The sequence below is a fragment of the Pelodiscus sinensis genome, chromosome 8 (assembly GCF_052426305.1).
Source record: "Pelodiscus sinensis isolate ZL-2025 chromosome 8, ASM5242630v1, whole genome shotgun sequence".
NCBI lineage: Eukaryota > Metazoa > Chordata > Testudines > Trionychidae > Pelodiscus > Pelodiscus sinensis.
The window spans coordinates 71,556,747-71,576,574 of NC_143059.1; the positions used below are offsets into that span (position 1 = coordinate 71,556,747).

Consider the following 19,828-nt stretch of genomic DNA (forward strand, 5'->3'; position numbering starts at 1 on the left):
TCTATTCAGTTGAGAAACCTACCTGAGTGTCCGTCATGTCAATTCCTGTGACATGCCCTTTCTCCCCAACCAGTTTACTCAGCATATAGCAGTCCCTGCCACTCCCGCTGCCCAGATCCAATATCCAACAGGTCTCCAAGCACTCCGGGATCACCAGGCCGCAGCCATAGTACCTGCAGGAAGCAACGAGATCGGCTATTCTGGAACCACAGTGTCGCACTGCACTTCAGCATGCAAGGGAAGGGCACTTCAGGACACGGTTGCATCTGCCCTGTTTGTAGAGCAAACTCCACTTTATAGACATGGATTCACTAAGCCTCGCTGCTTCTCCCCATTTCATATTGGGCAAACTGAGGCACTGAGCTGTGGGCTTGCAGTGAACAGAGAAAATGACTGGCTAAGGAAATTATTTTCTGGTTGAACATCCTGTCGTCGCACTTTGGAGATGTGAGCAAAGGTTTTACTAGCATACCCAGCGGGCAGGGGATACAGGAACTGTAAGGAGAGTGACATTTTTAGGTCGATTAGCTTATCCTTTCACCTCCAGACGTGACGGGATAAGGGTTATGGGAGCTCTTTAACTTTAATACTCTGTGTTAATTTTTCCAAACATTTGCTGCTAATCGTACCTTTAAATCTGCGTGGGCAAACGTTTCCACAAGGAGTGTGGAAATTGCATGGCGGACCAGGTAGGGAAGGCTGGGCGAGGCGGGGCCTTCCCAAATAGTCTGGCATGGTCCAGCCCCTGCCTCATCCAACCCCCCCGTGCCCCATTCCTCGAGCACCAACCTGGGACCCCTTGCCTCTTATCCAACCCCTTCATTGTCACCCCCAGCCAACCCCCAACCCTCACCCCATTAACCACCATTCCCCCAGAGTCCTGTCCCCCATTCAAGCACCTCCCTCCCCGTGCCCCACCTCTTGACCACCATCCTTCCGGAGCCCTCCTCCACTATCCTGCTCCCCCCATTCTCTGCCCTTGACCACTACCCCCCAGGTCCCCACCCAACCCTTCCTGCTCTCCACCCCTTGACCGCCCCCTACCTCCATCCAACCTCCCCTGCCTCCCGCCCACTATCCCCCATCCTCTGTTCAATCCCCTTGCTCCCCACTGTTTGGCCATCACTCCCGGATCCTCCACCTCCTATCCACCTGCCCCCACTCTACAGCTGAGCTGGGTGTGGGAAGGAGACCCTGGCTCCAGGAGATCCGGGCTGGGGCAGGGAGAAAGGCAGCTCTCCCCACTGTGCCAGGGGTGAGGCATCGCTGAGCACCTGCACGGTGCTTAACAGGCTGCTGTGCGGCTGCATAGCTTAGAGAAGGGTCAGGCAAAATACACCCGCAGACCGCCCACCAAGACGCCGGATCCAGCCAGAGGCCCAACAGGAGCCTGCGGCAGCCTCCCATGCACCATTCAGAGCCGCCAGCCGCAAGAGCCTTTGCATCTCTGAACGCTGCCGCATGCTTGGGGGGGCGGGGCAAAGGGGAGTTCAGAAACAGGCCAATGGGAGCTGCCTGTCTGCAGGGCAGGCAGCATGCAAAGCCTCTCGCCCCCGCCCCCTGGCTTGCAGGATTCAGAGCAACACATGGCTCCCACGGCTGGCCGCTCTGAGCAGTGTGAGTGGTGTGGAGAGCAGGGAGCCTGCCTGAGGGTCCCGCTGGGCCGCTGGCCAGGAGCCACCTAGGTAAACATCTCCCAGCAAGAGCCTGCCTCTGGCACCCCAGCCCCCCCCTTCCCCAACCCTCTGCCTGTCCCCCTACCCAATGTAATCCAAACCCTCTGCACCCCCACTCCTGCACCTACACTCCCTCCTAGACACTGCACCCCAATCTGCTGCTCCAGGTCACAACCCCTCCTAGAGCCTACACCCCCCTCCTCCACATCAGAATCCTCCCGTCTGCACCCCAATCCCCTGCCCCAGGTCCCAGTCCCCTCCTTGCCACAACCTCCATCCCAGACCTCACACCCCCTCCATTAATGTTATGGAAGAGTGTGGCCCTTGACCACTTACCACATTCTTGGAGTGGCCCCCCATTGCCCACCCCGTCTTTGAGGGAACCTAGGTTACGAGTGGCTTCCAAGGATAACCTGGCCACTTTTTACCCACCGTTTTCTCTGTTTGGGGCTCTCCACCAGGCCCAAGACTGGTTCAGGGAGCAAAGCTCTATTAGTTTCAGTTCTTTACCTGGACACAACATCATCATGAACACACTTCAGAGCCTCCTTCACGAACGCGGGCAAAGGCCTAGCTGAGGTGACACAGGCATTGGTTTGCAGATCCTCCGACTTCTGCAACTCTTTCCCATAATAATCCTGAGGGGGGGGGGGACACAAAACATCCACACGTCACCCCAGCACACCAAAGCACCACAGGTCTAGTGCCCGCCCTGCCCCTGCTCCGGCCCTGGTGTGACTTGCTCTTCTTTTCAGGGACATTGGTCTGTCCCCCAGCCTGTACTCCTGGGAACAGGAAAGGAAAGGAGACTAAGGGGGGATAGGATAACAGTCTATAAAATCATGACTGGCGTGGAAAAAGTGAATAAGGAAAAGTTATTTACTTGTTCCCATAATATAAGAACTAGGGGTCACCAAATGAAATTAATAGGTAGCAGGTTTAAAACAAACAAAAGGAAGTTTTTCTTCACTCAGTGCACAGGCAACCTGTGGAACTCCTTGCCAGAAGATGTGGTGAAGACTAGGACTTTTAACAGGGTTCAAAAAAGAGCTAGACAGATTCATAGAGGCTAACCATGGCTATTAGCCAGGCTGGGCAGGAATGGCCTCTGCTTGTCAGAAGCCAGGACTGGGTGACAGGGGAGGGATCGCTTGATGATTCCCTGTTTTGTTCACTCCCTCTGGGCATCTGATATTGGCCACTGTCAGCAAACAGGACACTGGGCTGGATGGGCCTTTGGTCTGACCCAGAATGGCCGTTCTTATGTTCTAAAATTAATCCTCTGGTCAATTTCCTATTCTGACCCTTGTAAATTATGAGGTAACATTACTAATTATCCCATTTGTCATCAACAAAACATTAGCCCAAAGCTATAAACAAATTACGGTGGTACTGATCGAACACTTCCATAGCGCTTTTACCCCCTCAAAGCACTTGGATATTAACAACCCCATTTTGCAGGTAGCTGTCCTCCAAATTTCATCCTCCTCACCTACCTCCATGAACTTGCTTCTTAGACTTCTAGCAATGCACAGTCATACCTAGCACCAATGGCTGGTAATCTTCCCCCATCACATCCAAATGAGTATTCTATGAATAACTATTCTGCTGGCTGAAAGACTGAAGCCTTACAGCTGGACTTGTGCATTGCTCTCCACCCCATGCCCCATCTTGTGATTAGGAATTACCAGAAAGCCCCCACTACCAATAACTATGGTGGCCATCTGGGACAGGTCACTGATATAACTATTGCTGTGATATGCCTGAAGATGTCACTATGGGAAGGAGCAAACCATCACAAGGATGCAGCCAGCCAGCCACTTCAGGCCCCCAACATCCCAGTGACAATTCTGTCCTACAGAGTCAGGCAGACAGAGTTACACAGTGGTGAGGAAACAGCCCCAGCTCCTGAGAAGAGGGCAAGCAAGCCATGCTGACAGGGAGGAATCCAGATCACAGGCGAGCAGGCCTGGCAGAAATGAGATGTGAGGGGCATTGAATCATAGAAGTGTAGGACTGGAAGGGACTTCAAGGGGTCATCTAGGCCAGTTCCTGCACTCAAGGGAGGACTAGGTAATAATTAGACAATTCCTGCCAGGAGTTTGTTTACTCTGTTCTTAAAAACATCCAGTGATGGACAGTCAACAATCAACCCTTCATAAGACTGTGTGTTGTGTGAAGAAATACTTCCATGTATTTCAAACCTCCTGCCTTTTCATTTCATTTCATTTGGTGAGCACCTCCTCACCCCCTGCATTCTTTTGTTATGAGGAGTAAATAACACCTGCCTATTTACGTTCTCCACATCGGCCATGATTTCATTGACCTCTCTCATAACTTTCCTTGGTCTGTTTTCAAAGCTGAAAAGTCCCAGTCTTATTAATCTCTCCTCATACAGCAGCTGTTCTGTATGCCTAATAAATTTTTGTTGCACTTTCCTGAACTTTTTCCAGTGACAATTTTTTTTTTAAGGAGGCAACCACATATGCATGCAGTATTCAAGATGTGGGTGTACCATGGATTTATACACAGGCAATATGATATTTTCTATCCCTCTCCCAATGATTCACAACATTCTGTTAGATTTTTTTTTTTTTTAACTGCCACTGCACATTGAGTGGATATATCCAAATGACTTCAATCTCTCTCTCTGCTGAGCGGTAACAGCTAATTTAGACCCCATCATTTTATATGTATAGTTGGGATTATGTTTTCCCATGTGCACTGCTTTACTCATAGGTCTTTTCTAAATTTATCATTTTTGTTGCTCTCCTCTGACTTTCTCCAATTTGCTCACATCTTTTCTGAAATGTGGGACCCAGAATTGGACAATATACTCCAGGCCTTATCAGCACAGAGTGGAAGAATTACTTCTCATATTTTGCTTACAACTCTCCTATTAATACATCCCAGAATGTTCGCTCTCCCCCCCCCAACGTTACATGTTGTATCATATTTAGCTTGTGATCCACCATGACCCTCAGGTCGCTTTCCACTGCAGTCGTTTCCCATTTTGTTAGTGTGCAAGTCATGGTTCCTTCCTACGTGTAGTGCTGTGCATTTGTCCTTACCAAATTTCATCCTATTCACATCAAATAATTTCTCTAGTTTGGTCACATAGTTTTGAATTCTAATCCTATCCTCTGTAGCACTTGCAACACCAGCTAATTTGGTATCTACAAACTTCATGTGTGTGCTCTCTATTAATTAAATCATTAATGAAGATATTGAATAGAACTGGATCAATCCCTGCAGACCCCATTCAATACGACCTTCAGACATGACTGTGAACCATTGATAACAAATCTTTAAGAACACTTTTCCAACCAGTTATGCAGCCACTTTATAGTAACTCCATCTAGGTTGTAGCTCCCTAATTGTTTCTGAGAAGATCATGTGAGACAATATCAAAAGCCCTACTGAAAATACACCACATCTACCACTTCCTCCCTATCAACAAGGCTTGTTCCCTTGCCAGAGAAAGCTATTATGCTGCTTTGACAAACCCATGCTGTTACTTACCCCTTATTAACTTCTAGCTGTTTGCAAATTGATTACTTGAGTCTTTCCTCCATTATCAGAGTACTAAAAGCTGATTCTAAGCTGGCTGAGCTGTAATTTCCCAGGTTGTCCTCATTTCTGTATAAAGAAACCCCTACAGATCGGCACTATATTTGCCCTCTTCCACTCTTCTGGAAACTCGCCTATCTTCTGGTTTAGCAGTTTTCAAAGACAGCTGCTAACAGCCAGATATCTCCTCAGTTAGTTCCTTGAGTATTCTAGGATGTATTTCCATCAGGGATTGGGCACTTGGCTTGCTGGTATAATCAGGGCTCAGGACATGGGCAGCAGGTGTAAAAGGGGCTAAGCCACCCCAAAGAGAGCAGGAAATGTTGGATGCGGCACACCTCCCTTTGGAGGCACCGCCAGCCTCCCTGCCTGTGGAGCACTGGCAGGGGAAGCTTCCAAGAAGTGGGAGAGTGACGTGTGCCCAGTCTGTAGCCCCACCACACTTTGCCTCTTCCCCCTGAGCAACCCCACTTCACTGTAGAAGGGGGTGGAGAGGCACGACCAGTGGGCCAAGGGATCCTTAGTGAACAAGAAGCACAAGTGGAGGTGGGAAAAGGGCAGGCCCTTGGAGAGAAGAGGCCAAGTGGGAGCAGAGCAGAAGGTGGGGCACCAGTGGGCTCCTCCTCCATTTCGAGGGAGCTTCTGTCGCTTGTGTCGCTTGCACAAACACAAGAGTCCCACGCCGCCTGTGGCTCCAGCGTGATGAATGAAGGAGGGGAAGGCAGCAGGAGTCAAGGGGACAAGCGCCAATGCAGGGTGGGCGGGAGCACTCCCCTCTCCCCCCCCCATCCCTTACCTGCACCTCCCGATAAATCTGCTCTCCAGAGGGCACCGCCACTGCAACGAGAACCACCCAACGCCTGGCTCAGGCCACCTGATGCTACGGTGATGGGCACCAGCATGGAACCCGCGTAGCGAGTGACACCAACCGCCCTAACCCTGCCAGTGCAACCGCCCTAACTCTCCCACCATCCTGAGACCCCGCCCTGTCCCGCCAGGCCCCGTCTCACGCCCAGAGACCCCCCCCACCCTGTCCAGCCAGGCCCCGCCCCACGCCCAGAGACCCCCCCCACCCTGTCCCGCCAGGCCCCGCCCCACGCCCAGACACACCCCCCCGCCCTGTCCCGCCAGGCCCCGCCCCACGCCCAGACACACACCCCCGCCCTGTCCCGCCAGGCCCCGCCCCACGCCCAGACACCCCCCCCCGCCCTGTCCCGCCAGGCCCCGCCCCACGCCCAGAGACCCCCCCCGCCCTGTCCCGCCAGGCCCCGCCCCACGCCCAGAGACCCCCCCCCGCCCTGTCCCGCCCCCCCCCGCCCTGTCCCACCAGGCCCCGCCCCACGCCCAGAGACCCCCCCCCGCCCTGTCCCGCCAGGCCCCGCCCCACGCCCAGAGACCCCCCCCCCGCCCTGTCCCGCCAGGCCCCGCCCCACGCCCAGAGACCCCCCCACCCTGACCCGCCAGGCCCTGCCCCACGCCCAGAGACCCTCCCCCCGGCCCTGTCCGGCCAGGCCCCGCCCCACGCCCAGAGACCCCCCCCCCGCCCTGTCCTGCCAGGCCCCGCCCCACGCCCAGAGACCCCCCCCGCCCTGTCCCGCCAGGCCCCGCCCCACGCCCAGACACACACCCCCGCCCTGTCCCGCCAGGCCCCGCCCCACGCCCAGAGACCCCCCCCGCCCTGTCCCGCCAGGCCCCGCCCCACGCCCAGAGACCCCCCCCCGCCCTGTCCCGCCAGGCCCCGCCCCACGCCCAGAGACCCCCCCCGCCCTGTCCCGCCAGGCCCCGCCCCACGCCCAGAGACCCCCCCCGCCCTGTCCCGCCAGGCCCCGCCCCACGCCCAGAGACCCCCCCCGCCCTGTCCCGCCAGGCTCCGCCCCACGCCCAGAGACCCCCCCCGCCCTGTCCCGCCAGGCCCCGCCCCACGCCCAGAGACCCCCCCCCCGCCCTGTCCGGCCAGGCCCCGCCCCACGCCCAGAGACCCCTCCCCCGCCCTGTCCCGCCAGGCCCCGCCCCACGCCCAGAGACCCCCCCCACCCTGTCCCGCCAGGCCCTGCCCCACGCCCAGAGACCCCCCCCCACCCTGTCCCGCCAGGCCCCGCCCCACGCCCAGAGACCCCCCCCGCCCTGTCCCGCCAGGCCCCGCCCCACGCCCAGAGACCCCCCCCGCCCTGTCCCGCCAGGCCCCGCCCCACGCCCAGAGACCCCCCCACCCTGTCCCGCCAGGCCCCGCCCCACGCCCAGAGACCCCCCCCCCGCCCTGTCCCGCCAGGCCCCGCCCCGCGCCCAGAGACCCCCCCCCCGCCCTGTCCCGCCAGGCCCCGCCCCACGCCCAGAGACCCCTCCCCCGCCCTGTCCCGCCAGGCCCCGCCCCACGCCCAGAGACCCCCCCCCCCGCCCTGTCCCGCCAGGCCCCGCCCCACGCCCAGAGACCCCCCCCCCCGCCCTGTCCCGCCAGGCCCCGCCCCACGCCCAGAGACCCCCCCCATCCTGTCCCGCCAGGCCCCGCCCCACGCCCAGAGTGGCCCCTCCCGCTAGAGACCTCCCCTCAGAAAGCCCCTCCCCCACCCAGCGAGACCCCGCCCCCCGCGAGCTCCCCAGACCGCGCGCCCCGTACTGCTGGGGCCGCTGCACGCAAGCGCCTCCGAGCGGACTCTGCCCCCGCCCTCGGCTCAGGGGCGGGACTTCCGGGTCCCGAAGGGGCAGAGCCAGGAAACCCCGCTCGTCTCCCGTCCAGCGCCCGCCCCATTCTGACCCCGCCCCTCTGCTCCACCCCCGCCCTGCCCCATTCTGACCCCGCCCCTATATGCTAGCCCCGCCCCGTTCTGACCCCGTCCCTACCTGAGCCTGCCCCAGTGCACCCTAGCCCCGCCCCTTTGGACCCCAGGCTCCTCCCCCGCCCCCTGGGTGCCAACTGGGCTCCCTCTTCGGCCAGGGCCCTTCTGTGCTGCCTTCCCCTGCCCCGCCCCCAGGGGCAGCCCAGCCAGCCTGCCCTGCCCCCCCACAGCGGGGAGGGTCCCGGCCAGCTGGGAGCCCAGGGGCTATGGGAGCATCAGCGAGGGGGTCTGGGGGGCGCCCAGTCCTGGCCCATTGGACGGGGCTGGTGAGGTGACATTGCGGAGCCAACCGGCCTGGTGTGACATCTGCGAGATCCCCCAGACACCTCCAGGATTCAGTCAGCACCTGCCCTGCAACCCTGGGGGGCCTTAAGGCTGGGCAGCCATGGCTTAGATCTGATCCCAGTAGCCAGCCCACAAGCACCAGGTCTCACCCTCACATCCAGCAGCCTAGATACTCCTTGTAGGGTAAAACCCACCGTCCTTCCAATGCCAGGTCGCCCCAAATCTGTCCTTCCCCGTTCTTAACTCACAGACCCTCAGACTTTGCCCCTCTAGTTCATCACCCCCCCTCCCCTCCAAGATAGGACATCAGCTCCTAGATACCAGCTTCCTTTGGCATGCACCCCACACAGCTTGCAAAATCAAGACCAGCCTGGGGATAAATAGAAATGAAAAGTTCATTTACTAAAATAACCACAGCCTCAATGATGAAATAGTAAAGGAAGCAAAGCAAACCTGTACAAGTTCCACAGCAAATAAACATGACAAGGAAACTTCAGACTTTACACTTTCATTGTGGATAAAATTCTTTTTCTCATTCAAGTGACCTATTGCCGTTGAAGCTTCTCAGCATACCCACTAACTATATAGGGGAGCCAGCATATAGAGCTTGTCCCTCAGTTTCTGGAAGCAAGTTTCAAGTCTCCCTCTCTGCCCTCTCCTCCCCCCCTCCCACACACTTTTTTCTTTGGCCTCTCTTGGCACCATGACTCATTGCCAGAATGAAAGACATTCTAGCCAGGCTATCTCAATGCCTTTCCATTTACTTTAAGAATCCACCAGTTGTTTTCAGAGTACCTGAAGTCAAGCCATGTCCACATTAGCGCTCATGTCAGCAAAACTGAGCTGGTTTTATTATGGGGATGGGGAGAGCTGTTTCCCATTAACATAATGCAGCTACACGAGCACTCTTATGCACCCGCCTAGCCGTACTGGTGGAGTTGCGCTTCTGTAAGTTTGTTAAATATAGGCGTGGCCTTCATTTTGTGTAAATTGGCTTAGGAGATTCTTGACTCCAAAAGCTGTTTTCCATAGACACAAATATATAAATTAATAACCAATCTGCATAGCTATCTCACAATGACCATCGAGTCCAGCTGACCTGTTTTCATAAAAGACCTTCCCTGGTACACTTTTATAGTACAATAATACAGCGTGTGATTATTTAGTACAACTGCACCGGTTTTGCAGAAGCTTTCTGTTCTCCCCATGGGGTGTCTAGATCCGGACTGTCACACACATATGGAAGATAGAATGGTCCAGATCCACCCAAGCAAGCACTGCTACATGGTCATCTTGATACGACAGAGCTACAGGGTGACATGGGGGGAAACGCCGCAAAGGGAAACTGGCAAAGAAAAGGCCTATGACCTCCCCCATCAATAACAAGCCTGCCTCAGTCTGGAATTTCAGGGCAGCAGCTGTTGCAGTTTTAGTATGAGTCAAGATGGACTGAAAAACAGACACACGGATGTCAGTCCTTCTAGGAACTTGGATCTAAATCCTGCTCTCGGATCTGCATGCACAGTTCCCAGTTAGGCCACTGGGGGTTTAACTGGTGTGCCGAATGAGCTCTGGCACATCAGAGGCCCCAGGGAAGGTTAATAAGCTCTTGTGACTATGTAAGCATCCTGCACAGGATCACTGAGCAGCCAGTGAGTTGGTTCCACTGGTGAAGTGTGTTTCACTCGATATCATGCAAGGGGATACTCTGGAGCAAATCAGACTACAACGGCTGGTGCAACTGAATTTGGTGTGGCATGAAAAGCAGCTGTTTTCAGGTTCCTTTCTGGGCTTTTCTTACCAATTAACCAAATGCACCATGGGCGGAGGGATCAGCTGAATACAGGCTGTAGCACTGTTAACCTATTTGGGCTGTTGGATCTGCCAATCCTGCTCAGCAGCCAGCGATAGCACTGTTCTGTATTCCACCCTCATTCTAGGCTTTGGGTTTAAAAGAGTAAGGAGTTTTAAATAGCTAAACAGAAATATAAATCTTCTCAGAGAGTTAAAAAAAAAAAAATCAAACCAGCACAGGTACCAGTACCAGGTGGAAAGCTAAACCTAACAGGGGGTGACTCACAAGTGAAACTGACTTTAGAAACTGACCTAAAGGAAAGCTCTGTATACCCAGGTGCTGGAAGTAGGTGTGCGGGAAGCTTGAAATGGTTTCCATTCCATACAGGGTTCAGTTTGGGTCGCTGGCTCTCACCACCCCACTATACAAATCCACAGCACCCCATCTGTGTAAACACAAAAGTTTTTTTCCCCTTTTGCTCACAGAAATTGGTCCAATAAAAGATATTACCTCACCCACCTTGTCTCTCTCTATAGAAACATCCTCTAGAAAGATGTCATCTAATCTCACTGATCAAGCTGCATGCAATTTTAAAAAGTGATGAAAAGCAAACTTGGTGAATAAAGGGCTTCTCCTATGAGGAAGTGGAGAGGTTATTAGGGACGTAGAGAGGCAATTTACAAAAAAACCCAAAAAAACCCAGCAACCACACTACAGCACGTTCGTCTGGGGCTCAAATTAAAGTCAATGGCAGCTTTGCCGCTGACTTACATTGAAGCAGGTCCATTGATGGCATCCTTTACACACACTACTAGTACCTCACAGCTGTGTAGCTGAATAGTTTACTGATTCTGTGCAGAATTACATAATGAAGCCAAGGCTGCTTAATCAAGAGGCAGAACGGCAATGAAATAGGAGGAATGCAGTTCAAGGCCAAAAGAGACAGCAGATGTACTGGCAAGAGATGGAACATTCCAACCCCCTGCTTTACATTATATACAGCAACCACGGAACAGTATAGTGCTAATGACACTCATTCAATACACATCCTATTGGACAGATGACAAGGAACAGCACCAATCGAATGACATTCATGACACTCAGGTGAAAAGGACCCAGCAAGTCATCACATGATGTATGTACCTACACGCCTGGGTTTACAATTCTGGCCCAAATGAGGTACCCAAAGCCATAGTTAAGCAACTGATTTCCAAAAATGCTGTGCTTGAGCAGGCTGATAGCAGTGACTGCTCAGCTCTCTCGGAACGGGGCTGGGGAGATTGTTTACATGTCAAAATGTGCAGGTGGATGTGAAAATGCTGGTCATACTTTTGGGGTGAGCAAAGTAAACTTGTCTGAGGAATGCTGGAACCATAAAATGCAAGGTGTTGGGCACCGCCTCTCCGTCGCCGCTCCTGTTAGCCCTGTGAAGAGCAGGTTCATAGTTAGCAGACGTTATAGATGGGGAAAATGTACCCAAGGGCAAAGGGCCCAGGAAAACCATGCAGGCTTGAATGGCACTTTAGTCAAGTGGTTTTGGCATTGGGCTACATAGAAATAACACCCGTTGCCTTTGATTCATTAGCTGACCATGTGGAATGCCATGGGAAGAAGGAAACAGCTCGTTAAATAGAACTTTGCACAGAAAAGAAAATGGACCGGCAAAGCGTTAGTCACCGGACAGTTTTTGTGAAGTCTGCTTTAAATTAAGTGCAAGCAAGTGTTCAAGTCTTTGGTGTAGGGAGGGTCTGTGATAAAAAGGGAGCTGTCCCACACCTCCCCACAGCCCTGCACGTGCAGCAACAATCTCCAGCGTTTTCACAACTGGCTCTCCGCACAGCGCAGCTTTGCCACGTCACTGCTGAAGCAGGAAGTCTCTGCAGTGCCACATACGGTCCCGTCCCATCAGCTCCGGCGAGGTGCGCTGGGCACCGCAGTTCTCCCGCTTCATTTCAGAAGGTGACTCAGCTGGTCCCGCAGATTGGACGACTGCTGGACGCTGGGGACCAGACAGAAGGAAGTGCTCAAACTCACATCAGCACCCCAAAACTGGGAGCTCCGATGGTCAGAGCCACATGTGGGTGAGGGAACAGAGAAGTTAGGAGGGGAAAACACTTGGTGAATCAGACAGCAGCCACGCTAATGGCTAGAGGGTTAGCAAACTTGCCTTCTCGTTACAGTCTCAAAGAGCTCAATCTCTGCAGCTTACCAAGGGGACAGGCAAGTGCTGATCGATCACAGTCGATCAGTATCCACACAGGGAACTGTTATATAACTGGGCCCTTCAGTCTAGCAAAGCTATGAGGGAAGACTGAAAGAATTGGGTTTGTTTAGTTTGGAAAGGAAAAGACTGAGAGGGGACATGATAGCGGGTTTCAAGTATCTAAAAGGGTGTCACAGGGAGGAGGGGGAGGAAATTGTTCTCCTTGGCCTCTGATGTTAGGACAAGAAGCAATGGGCTTAAACTGCAGCAAGGGAGGTTTAGGTTGGACATTAGGAAAAACTTCCTGCCTGTCAGGGTGGTTAAACCCTGGAATAAATTGCCTAGGGAGGTTGTGGAATCTCCATCTCTGGAGATATTTAAGAGCAGGTTGGACAGACACCTCTCAGGGATGGTGTACATGGTGCTTGGTCCTGCCGTGAGGGCAAGGGACAGGACTTCATGATCTCTCGAGGTCCCTGCCAGTTCTAGCATTCTATGAGTCCATGAAGCTAAAGCAATCCAGACCGGAAATAAGGGATACATTTTTAACAGGGAGGGTAATTGGAACAATTTCCCAAGGATCCTGGTGGATTCGTCATCACTGATAGCTTTTAAATCAAGATGGGACGTTTCTCTAAAGGCTCTGCTCTAGGCATTACCTTGGGGGAGTTCTGTGGCCTGTGTTATACAGAAGGTCAAACTAGATGATCAAATTGATCCCTTCTAGCCTTAGAAGCTTTGCATCATCCAACCCGTGTTGCATGCTGTCGCATAGGCAAGTTGTTGGAGAAGCACGTGGCTGGCCAAAGCTAAACGAACTCCGCCCACCTACAAACCCCGAGCAAAGTTTCCTTTTCCTCAGAAGCCATCCCAGATTGGAAATCGTCTGGCGAGCGCGGCGCCATTCAAAGATCCCAAGTGATCTGCATATTCTGCTTGCACCCCGCTGAGAGGCTGAATGTTAGACGGGGGTGGGACTAAACTGGACCCTGATACAAGTGGGCATAATGCACCCAGGAGGATATAAGGGCTCCATTCGCTTATGCTAGGGCTAAACGGGACCCCAAGCACAGAACAAAGAGCAATGCAGATCTGGCTTAGGAAGCCAAATGCATTTCATCTGGAAGGAGCACCAAGGACGTCACAAGCCAAATGACAAGGTGGCAATTTACATTTCTTCACAAGAGATTTTAAAACATTTGTTCAGCATTTCAGGGTTTGGGGATTTTTTTCATTCGTACAATGAAACTATTCAAATCCCAAAGGACGTTTCCATTTCAAATGTCAACGTATCCCTTGCGTTTCCTCACCTTCCTCACTTTGCACTGCTGCTAAGATACCCTGGCGATCGGCGCTTGAGATGGGAACTTGCCCAGGCCACTAGACTCTTGCAAAAAGCACAATGGAATTGTCAGCGATCATGAGCAATCAAATGCTTTGGTGTTCTCTCTTATCCAACCCTCGCCCCCACTAGCAGGACAGCATCCCCGAGAGCAGAAAGATCGCCCTCTACTGAGCCATCAACACTACGCCATGCAGCACCCTGAGTTTCTTTGGAGATTCCTTATCCAACCAATAACCTGGAGTGACCCTGCTAAGCTTATGAGCGGATGTCCCCTTCCTTGAAGCTGCACTCAACTTCCTCTGGAGGAGAGAAAACATTGCGCCATTGCTAGGACATGCTGCCTTCCTGCCACTGCAGATTTACTTGCTCCCAGGAGAAAACCCAGCCAGGTGTCATATAAACGGTGAGAGGCAATCAGCCTGGAGTGTCTACTGAGGCTTAGCAAGCGAGGGGTAAATGTAACAGACTGGCCAATACACCAGGCTATACTCACTTCTTCTGAATAGCTTCTTGTCTAGACGAGGAAAGAAGAAAAAGAGAAAAAGGATGGTTGGAAAAAACAGCAGCAAAGCTACTTTCATGCTGGCAAAAGGGATTTGATTGACAGCTCCCAAAGCGGAAACCATCAGTTTGTCTTTAAAGCAGAAACAATGAGGAGTCCAGAGTGCCTCAGGGACTAACAGATTAATTAGGGCAGCCATGGCCAACCTGCAGCTCGCCAGCCGCATGAGGCTCTTGCCCCCCAAAAGTGCGGCTCACGAAGCTGCCCCTTCCCCCCCCCCCCCGCCGACCACCCTGTGCTTACCGGGTAGGAGCTACAGGGTTTTAAAAATGGTGCCCAAGATGGCAGCCGTCTTAAAGGGGCAGCCTCCTTTAAAAAAATTTTTTTTTTTGCTCGACAATACTAGTGAAACTCTTTGCATTTTTTCTGCTGCTGTTTTGGCTCTCTTTGTTAAATGGGTTGGCCACCCCTGTATTAGGGCATCAGGGCAAGCTGCCCCCACAGTGAGCTGGCACCGTGTCTCCATGCTGATCGGGGGACGACCTCATCAAGCGCAAGGGGAGTCCTGTCTCAGCTGACTGCTAATCGAGGTGCATACGGACGCGGGGTGGAGGGGAGGAGGCAGACACCCTCACCCACTTGGAACCTGACAGAGATTCAGTAACTCATGTCTCACCCCCACCAAACAGCCACCGCATGATAATGAACACATGTGACTGGCATCTTAGAGTCCAAACGGGTAGCCTAGAGCTGGAAAGGATCCCACTGAAGATGGAGACTTTTTTTGCTGTATGCGTCTCTCTCATGTGACTAGTCCATGGGACAACAGCTCATCAACATTTAACATAGAACAGGATGTCTACGTTATCTGCACAGTGTCCCTTGAACACACGACAGGCCAGCATGATGAGCTGGCGCTCGAGGATTCCCTGCTGAGGCCAGCTCAGCCCCAGTGGAGTGAGGGATATGACCCATCCATCGTGCTGGGATGCCACATTTTGGCCTGTGCAGAGACCAGGCTCCGTACACAGCCCCCCCCCCCCAATGTGGGGCCTTTAAGGGGTTTCTAGGAATTCAACCCACCCAAAATCCAGAGCCCCCAATACCCCCTACTTACTGGTACTGGAGATGAGTGGTAATTATAGCCATCTTCCTTAGGCTCTGCAAAGCACAAAACAGGGAATTACTGACCATCTCTGCCCTGAGCATCTCGGCAGAATTAGCACGAGCCGGTCTAGAATGTTACAGTTCTGCTCATCCTGCAGCAGCTCTCCCTCCTCGCAATCCAAAGGGGTTCACAGGCCACCCAGTTCATCGCGCTCACCCTGAAACACGCTGGGAAGCTCTCCAGCGACTAGCACAAATCGCCCAGAAAAGACCGTTTCGAGTCAATTCTTTTCAGGCTCGTCACCTGAGCACTTTCCATTGGTGCATTCAGCACCAAGAACCATCAGTCACGTGTCGCTGGTTCTCTCCTTCTCGTCACGGGATGCAGAGATAGGTTGTACTTTGGTAGGATTTTAAGAAACTCAGACACCGACACGTTTACGTTAGAGGAAGCAAGGTCAAAGAAATGCGCCTTGAACTCGGATTTGGCTCATCGGTCTGACCCCTCGCGTGCCAACCTGTTAAACACTAAATCACGCTCAGTAACACTGTATCCCACCTGCTCTCAGGTCTCTGCAGTGCCAGTTCCTTGACCAGCGCCCTTGCAAGTCTACTCCACTGCCCAGACGCTCGTGTTGTTCAAAATATCTCCTGCATTAGCTTCTGGCCACTATTCCTTGCCTGGTCATTTGGACCTTGCAAGGACACGCTCACGGATTCTGGAACAAGACTAATTGGAGCTGCCTCCCCTGAAAGCAAATATTCTCCCCGAGAAAAACTGCTATGGGGTTTTTTCTACCTGATCTAGCAAATCAGGACTTGGCTCCTCCATCAGAGCCAAGAAGCATTACAAACTGTTGACCAACAGGAGCTGAAATACACGTGTGCTGAGGGTAAGCTACAAACAGTACAACAGCAACAACAAGATTTTGAAGCCCTTCAGTAATGGAACAGTTCGACACAGACATGGTGCAGCACAATGACTATTACTACTCCTACTCCTGAGCGCCAGCTAACTGTGTCTATTAGGAAGGATTCTGGAGTGGTGAGCTTGAGGAGAACTCCACAGCTTTGCCTTTGAATGTCAAGAAGTCCTAGCTGGGAGGCTTGGAGAAGAATCCCTAGCTCTAGCAGTTATAACCTGAACTTCTATTGCACCATCCATGCTAGGACCTCGGAGTGCTTAACAGCACCCTCAGAGATCATGGGGCACTGTCTTAATTTTACAGACAGGGAAACTGAGGTATGAAAAGATTAATGACGCTGTTTTCACCCCCTTCAATGGGAGCTGTGTGTGTCTAGCACCTCCTGAAATTTGGCCATAAGTGACATGCCCAGATTCATACTGAAAATCTCCAGCAAAGCCAGAAACAGAGTCCAGATCTCCAAAATCAGGCTCTCTGCCTCTGTTTGCCAGAAGCTGGGAATAGGCAACAAAGGATGGATTACTTAATGACTACCTGTGCTATTCATTCCCTCTGATTAGGGATGTACAGGCAGTCCCCGGGTTACATGGATCCGACTTACATAGGATCCCTACTTACAAACGGGGTGAGGCAACCCCGCACTAGCTGCTTCCCCCCAGCAGACCAGGGAGACGCGAAGCTAGCGGCCCCCCCAGCAGACCAGGGAGACGCGAAGCTAGCGGCCCCCCCAGCAGACCAGGGAGACGCGGAGCGGCTTTTCTCAGCAGACACCTCAGCTTGAGAATAAAGGACTGAGGGAAGTGAGGTGTGGGAGAATAAAACTGAGCTCTGGAGCAATGTTTGGCTAGAGTTTCCCCTACAATATGTACCAGTTCCAACTTACATACAAATTCAACTTAAGAACAAACCTACAGTCCCTATCTTGTATGTAACCCGGGGACTGCCTGTAACAGTCTAGTCAATTCACCAATAAGCAAAAGCTTATAGGTAAATGCTATAGACCTCACACATTTCCCAACCCCCACCAAACCTTGCCAGCAAATTTTTTTAGCAGGCTGGCTCAGTTCTGTCTTGCGTCAGGTCCAGGACAGCCTCCCGCTGAGTCTCTGCATTTAACACGTATAAGGAGCCAGATGGGCAGGCAGCCTGGCTTAGTTACAGCTCATGCTGGATCCAGGACCACCTCCTCAGACAAGGGGTGCTGCTACCTTCACTGACGACTTCGTATCAGAGGCAACAGCGTGGGGTGACAGCCAGTCTGCAAGGGGAGCTGGTTTTTAAACTGGCTCTGCTCGCAGACCAGCTCCCACCTGGCACCCCATGCTCAAATAGTCGAGTAACCAATAAGAATTCATGTGGTTAATCGACTATTCAATTAACCGATATGCAACATCCCTACCTCTGATGTACTTGGCATTGGCCACTGTTGGAAGACAGGAGGTCTGACCCAATATGGACGTTCTTATGATTCTAACCCTGTACTTATGCCACAAGATTCCCCTTCTGTACGCTGCCATAGGATTCACTGCCTTGCAGCCCCACACTCCATACCAAAATCTGGCATTGCCTATTCATCAGAAATGCCAGTGCTTCAGCAGATAAAGGTTCCTTACATCTTCCGAGTGCAGGATGGCATCTTCTTGCATCACCATGTTCCTAGCAGCATGACCCAAGAGCTGAAAAACAGACAGGCAAATGGCAGTCAAAAATCCCAGGCCACCGGGTATTTCTCACGGCTGCCACTCAACAGATCTGCGGACCGGACAGATGTAATTGACAATTCATTTCATTAGGTTTCTTTGGATTGAACATTCCTTGGCTGACATAGACTAGCAAAAATCTAGGCTTCCTGCAGCATCTTTCATGAAAGAGGTAACAATATGAGAGATGGTGTCAGCAGGGATGGAGTAGGCAAACGCAGCAGCCAACGCACGCGGGAATGGCTCAGCAGTACAAGCCGGTTTTACGAAATAGGGGCTATGCTGGACATGGGAATCTGCCATCTCAGGATGCAGAAACCTTTTCCACTCCCTCACTCACAGACTGGAGGAAGGCCAGGCTCCAGACCTCCCATACAGCAAAGCCACCAAACACTGGCCAGCTGTGGAGAGCTGGCTCCCTGGATGGCTTTCCTGGGGCTACAGCTGCCAGGTAATGCATTCGGAGCCAGCGCCCCCGCCCGCCTCAGGCTCTCATTCAGCCCCATTGCTGCAGGCCCGCACAGCGGACGATGCCCTGGCCAAGCGGGACACTGTAACAGCTCCCGGGGCCGAAGGCTCCAGGTCAGGGCCAGCAGGAGCTGTATGAACCCAGGCCCCCAGGGATGTTTGGGGGGGGGGGGTTAGCCATGCTCCATCCCTCTGATGGGAGCTGGGGCAGGCCCTGGGGTGCCCCAGTGATGGGTGCAGCTGGCAAGAGGGGCTCCCACTGGGCCCCAATTCTGCAGGGGCACGTGGGGAAGAGCCCACCCCAGCCAGGGAAATAAGCTGGGGAGACTGGAGCTGAGCTCCCAGCATGCACTGCTCCAAACAAGCCTGGCTAAGAGGGGGGGGCTGTCACGTGGGCAGCACAAAGGCGGCCACGTGCATTCTGACAGCTCCCCTAGTCCGCCTCCACGCCCCAGCCGGACTACACTTCCCAGCATCCCCCGCGGCCGCCGCGCTGCATGCTGGGCGTCGTAGTCCCGGCGGCGGGCCCTCACCTCGGAGCTCCGGGAGCCTTTGAGCACCTGCTTGGTGAGGGCGATCACGTCGGTGCCGCAGCCGGTCACCTTCTCGATCAGCAGCCCCTTCACCGAGCGGCCGAACCGCGCCTGGCTATCGGCCGCGCCCCCCGCCGGAGCCGCCGCCATCTTGGGGCTGCCGCCGCCGCCTACGCCCCGCCCCCTCACAGCCGGGCGACGGCGCGCGAGAGCGGACAGACTAGAGGGGAAGGCGAAGCCGGCGTGTCCTGGCTGGCCATGGGCCAGGGTGGGTGGCAGCGTGCGTAGGGATGCGCGGTCCCTGCTCGGATCCCGGCCCTTACAGACATGCCGGGTCTCCCCCCCCCCCCACGTGGTGCGCTGCAGTAGGGGTGCCAGATGGTTTAACCAAAAATACCCCCCCTCCCAAAAAAAAAAAAAAAAAACACCAGGGAAAAAATTCTGATGAGAAAAAAAAAAGGGGGAAACCCAAGTTATTTTCAGGAAGAGCGGCGTGGCGCAAGGAGGGCAGTGCACCAAGAGGAACAAACTTTCTCCTTCCTCCTTGTGACACCCTTTTAGATATTTGAAAACCGCTCTCATGTCCCCCCTTAATCTTCTTTTTCTCCAAACTAAACAAGCCCAGTTCATGAAGCCTGGCTTCATAGGTCATGTTCTCTAGACCTTTAATCATTCTTGTTGCTCTTCTCTGTACCCTTTCCAATTTCTCCACATCTTTCTTGAAATGTGGCGCCCAGAACTGGACACAGTACTCCAGCTGAGGCCTAACTAGTGCAGAGCAGAGCGGCAGAATGACTTCACGAATTTTGCTTACAACACACCTGTTGATACAACCTAGAATCATATTTGCTTTTTTTGCAACAGCATCACACTGTTGACTCATA

General features: G+C 53.5%; 2 protein-coding genes across 8 annotated transcripts in view; both read right to left on the reverse strand.

Moving 5' to 3' along the window:
• Positions 1–7,974, reverse strand: part of AS3MT (arsenite methyltransferase) — a 42,492-nt gene extending 34,518 nt beyond the window's left edge. For all 4 annotated transcript variants that reach the window (XR_012905734.2, XR_012905733.2, XR_012905735.2 and 1 more), the window contains exons 1-4: positions 7,861–7,974; positions 6,043–6,083; positions 2,187–2,314; positions 19–173 (exon numbers count right to left, since the gene is read on the reverse strand). Coding sequence is in view for 1 of the 4 variants with exons in the window: in XM_075935555.2 (XP_075791670.2) it covers positions 19–173; positions 2,187–2,314; positions 6,043–6,083; position 7,861 (325 nt within the window). In the remaining 3 variants the exon portion in view is untranslated. The remainder of the gene's footprint in view (positions 1–18; positions 174–2,186; positions 2,315–6,042; positions 6,084–7,860) is intronic.
• A 3,014-nt stretch (positions 7,975–10,988) lies between these two features.
• On the reverse strand, positions 10,989–19,151 carry BORCS7 (BLOC-1 related complex subunit 7). Of its 4 annotated transcripts, XR_012905737.2 has the most exons (6): positions 18,945–19,147; positions 17,857–17,919; positions 15,328–15,371; positions 14,202–14,222; positions 12,054–12,159; positions 11,444–11,584 (listed from the first exon to the last, which is right to left on the reverse strand). XR_012905737.2 is itself a non-coding variant. In XM_089780227.1 (5 exons), exons 1-5 carry the CDS (start codon positions 19,092–19,094, stop codon positions 11,452–11,454), a joined length of 411 nt encoding a protein of 136 aa, XP_089636353.1. In that variant the 5' UTR covers positions 19,095–19,150; the 3' UTR covers positions 10,989–11,451. The 4 variants fall into 4 exon arrangements, 3 of the variants coding, with proteins under 3 accessions (XP_089636353.1, XP_075791678.1, XP_089636354.1); XM_089780227.1 differs by lacking the exon at positions 12,054–12,159 and having other exon boundaries at positions 10,989–11,584; positions 18,945–19,150; XM_075935563.2 differs by having other exon boundaries at positions 10,989–12,159; positions 18,945–19,145.
• Positions 19,152–19,828: the final 677 nt, after the last annotated feature.

Excerpts from the sequence above, each read along its gene's own strand:
- BORCS7 (XM_089780227.1), bottom strand. The coding sequence starts at position 19,094 with ATGGCGGCGGCTCCGGCGGGGGGCGCGGCCGATAGCCAGGCGCGGTTC. Across the intron at positions 17,920-18,944 it reads AAGGCTCCCGGAGCTCCGAG|CTCTTGGGTCATGCTGCTAG; the intron begins GTGAGGGCCCGC and ends TCTGTTTTTCAG. Across the intron at positions 11,585-14,201 it reads CAAGAAGCTATTCAGAAGAA|GGCTAACAGGAGCGGCGACG; the intron begins GTGAGTATAGCC and ends TGCTCTTCACAG.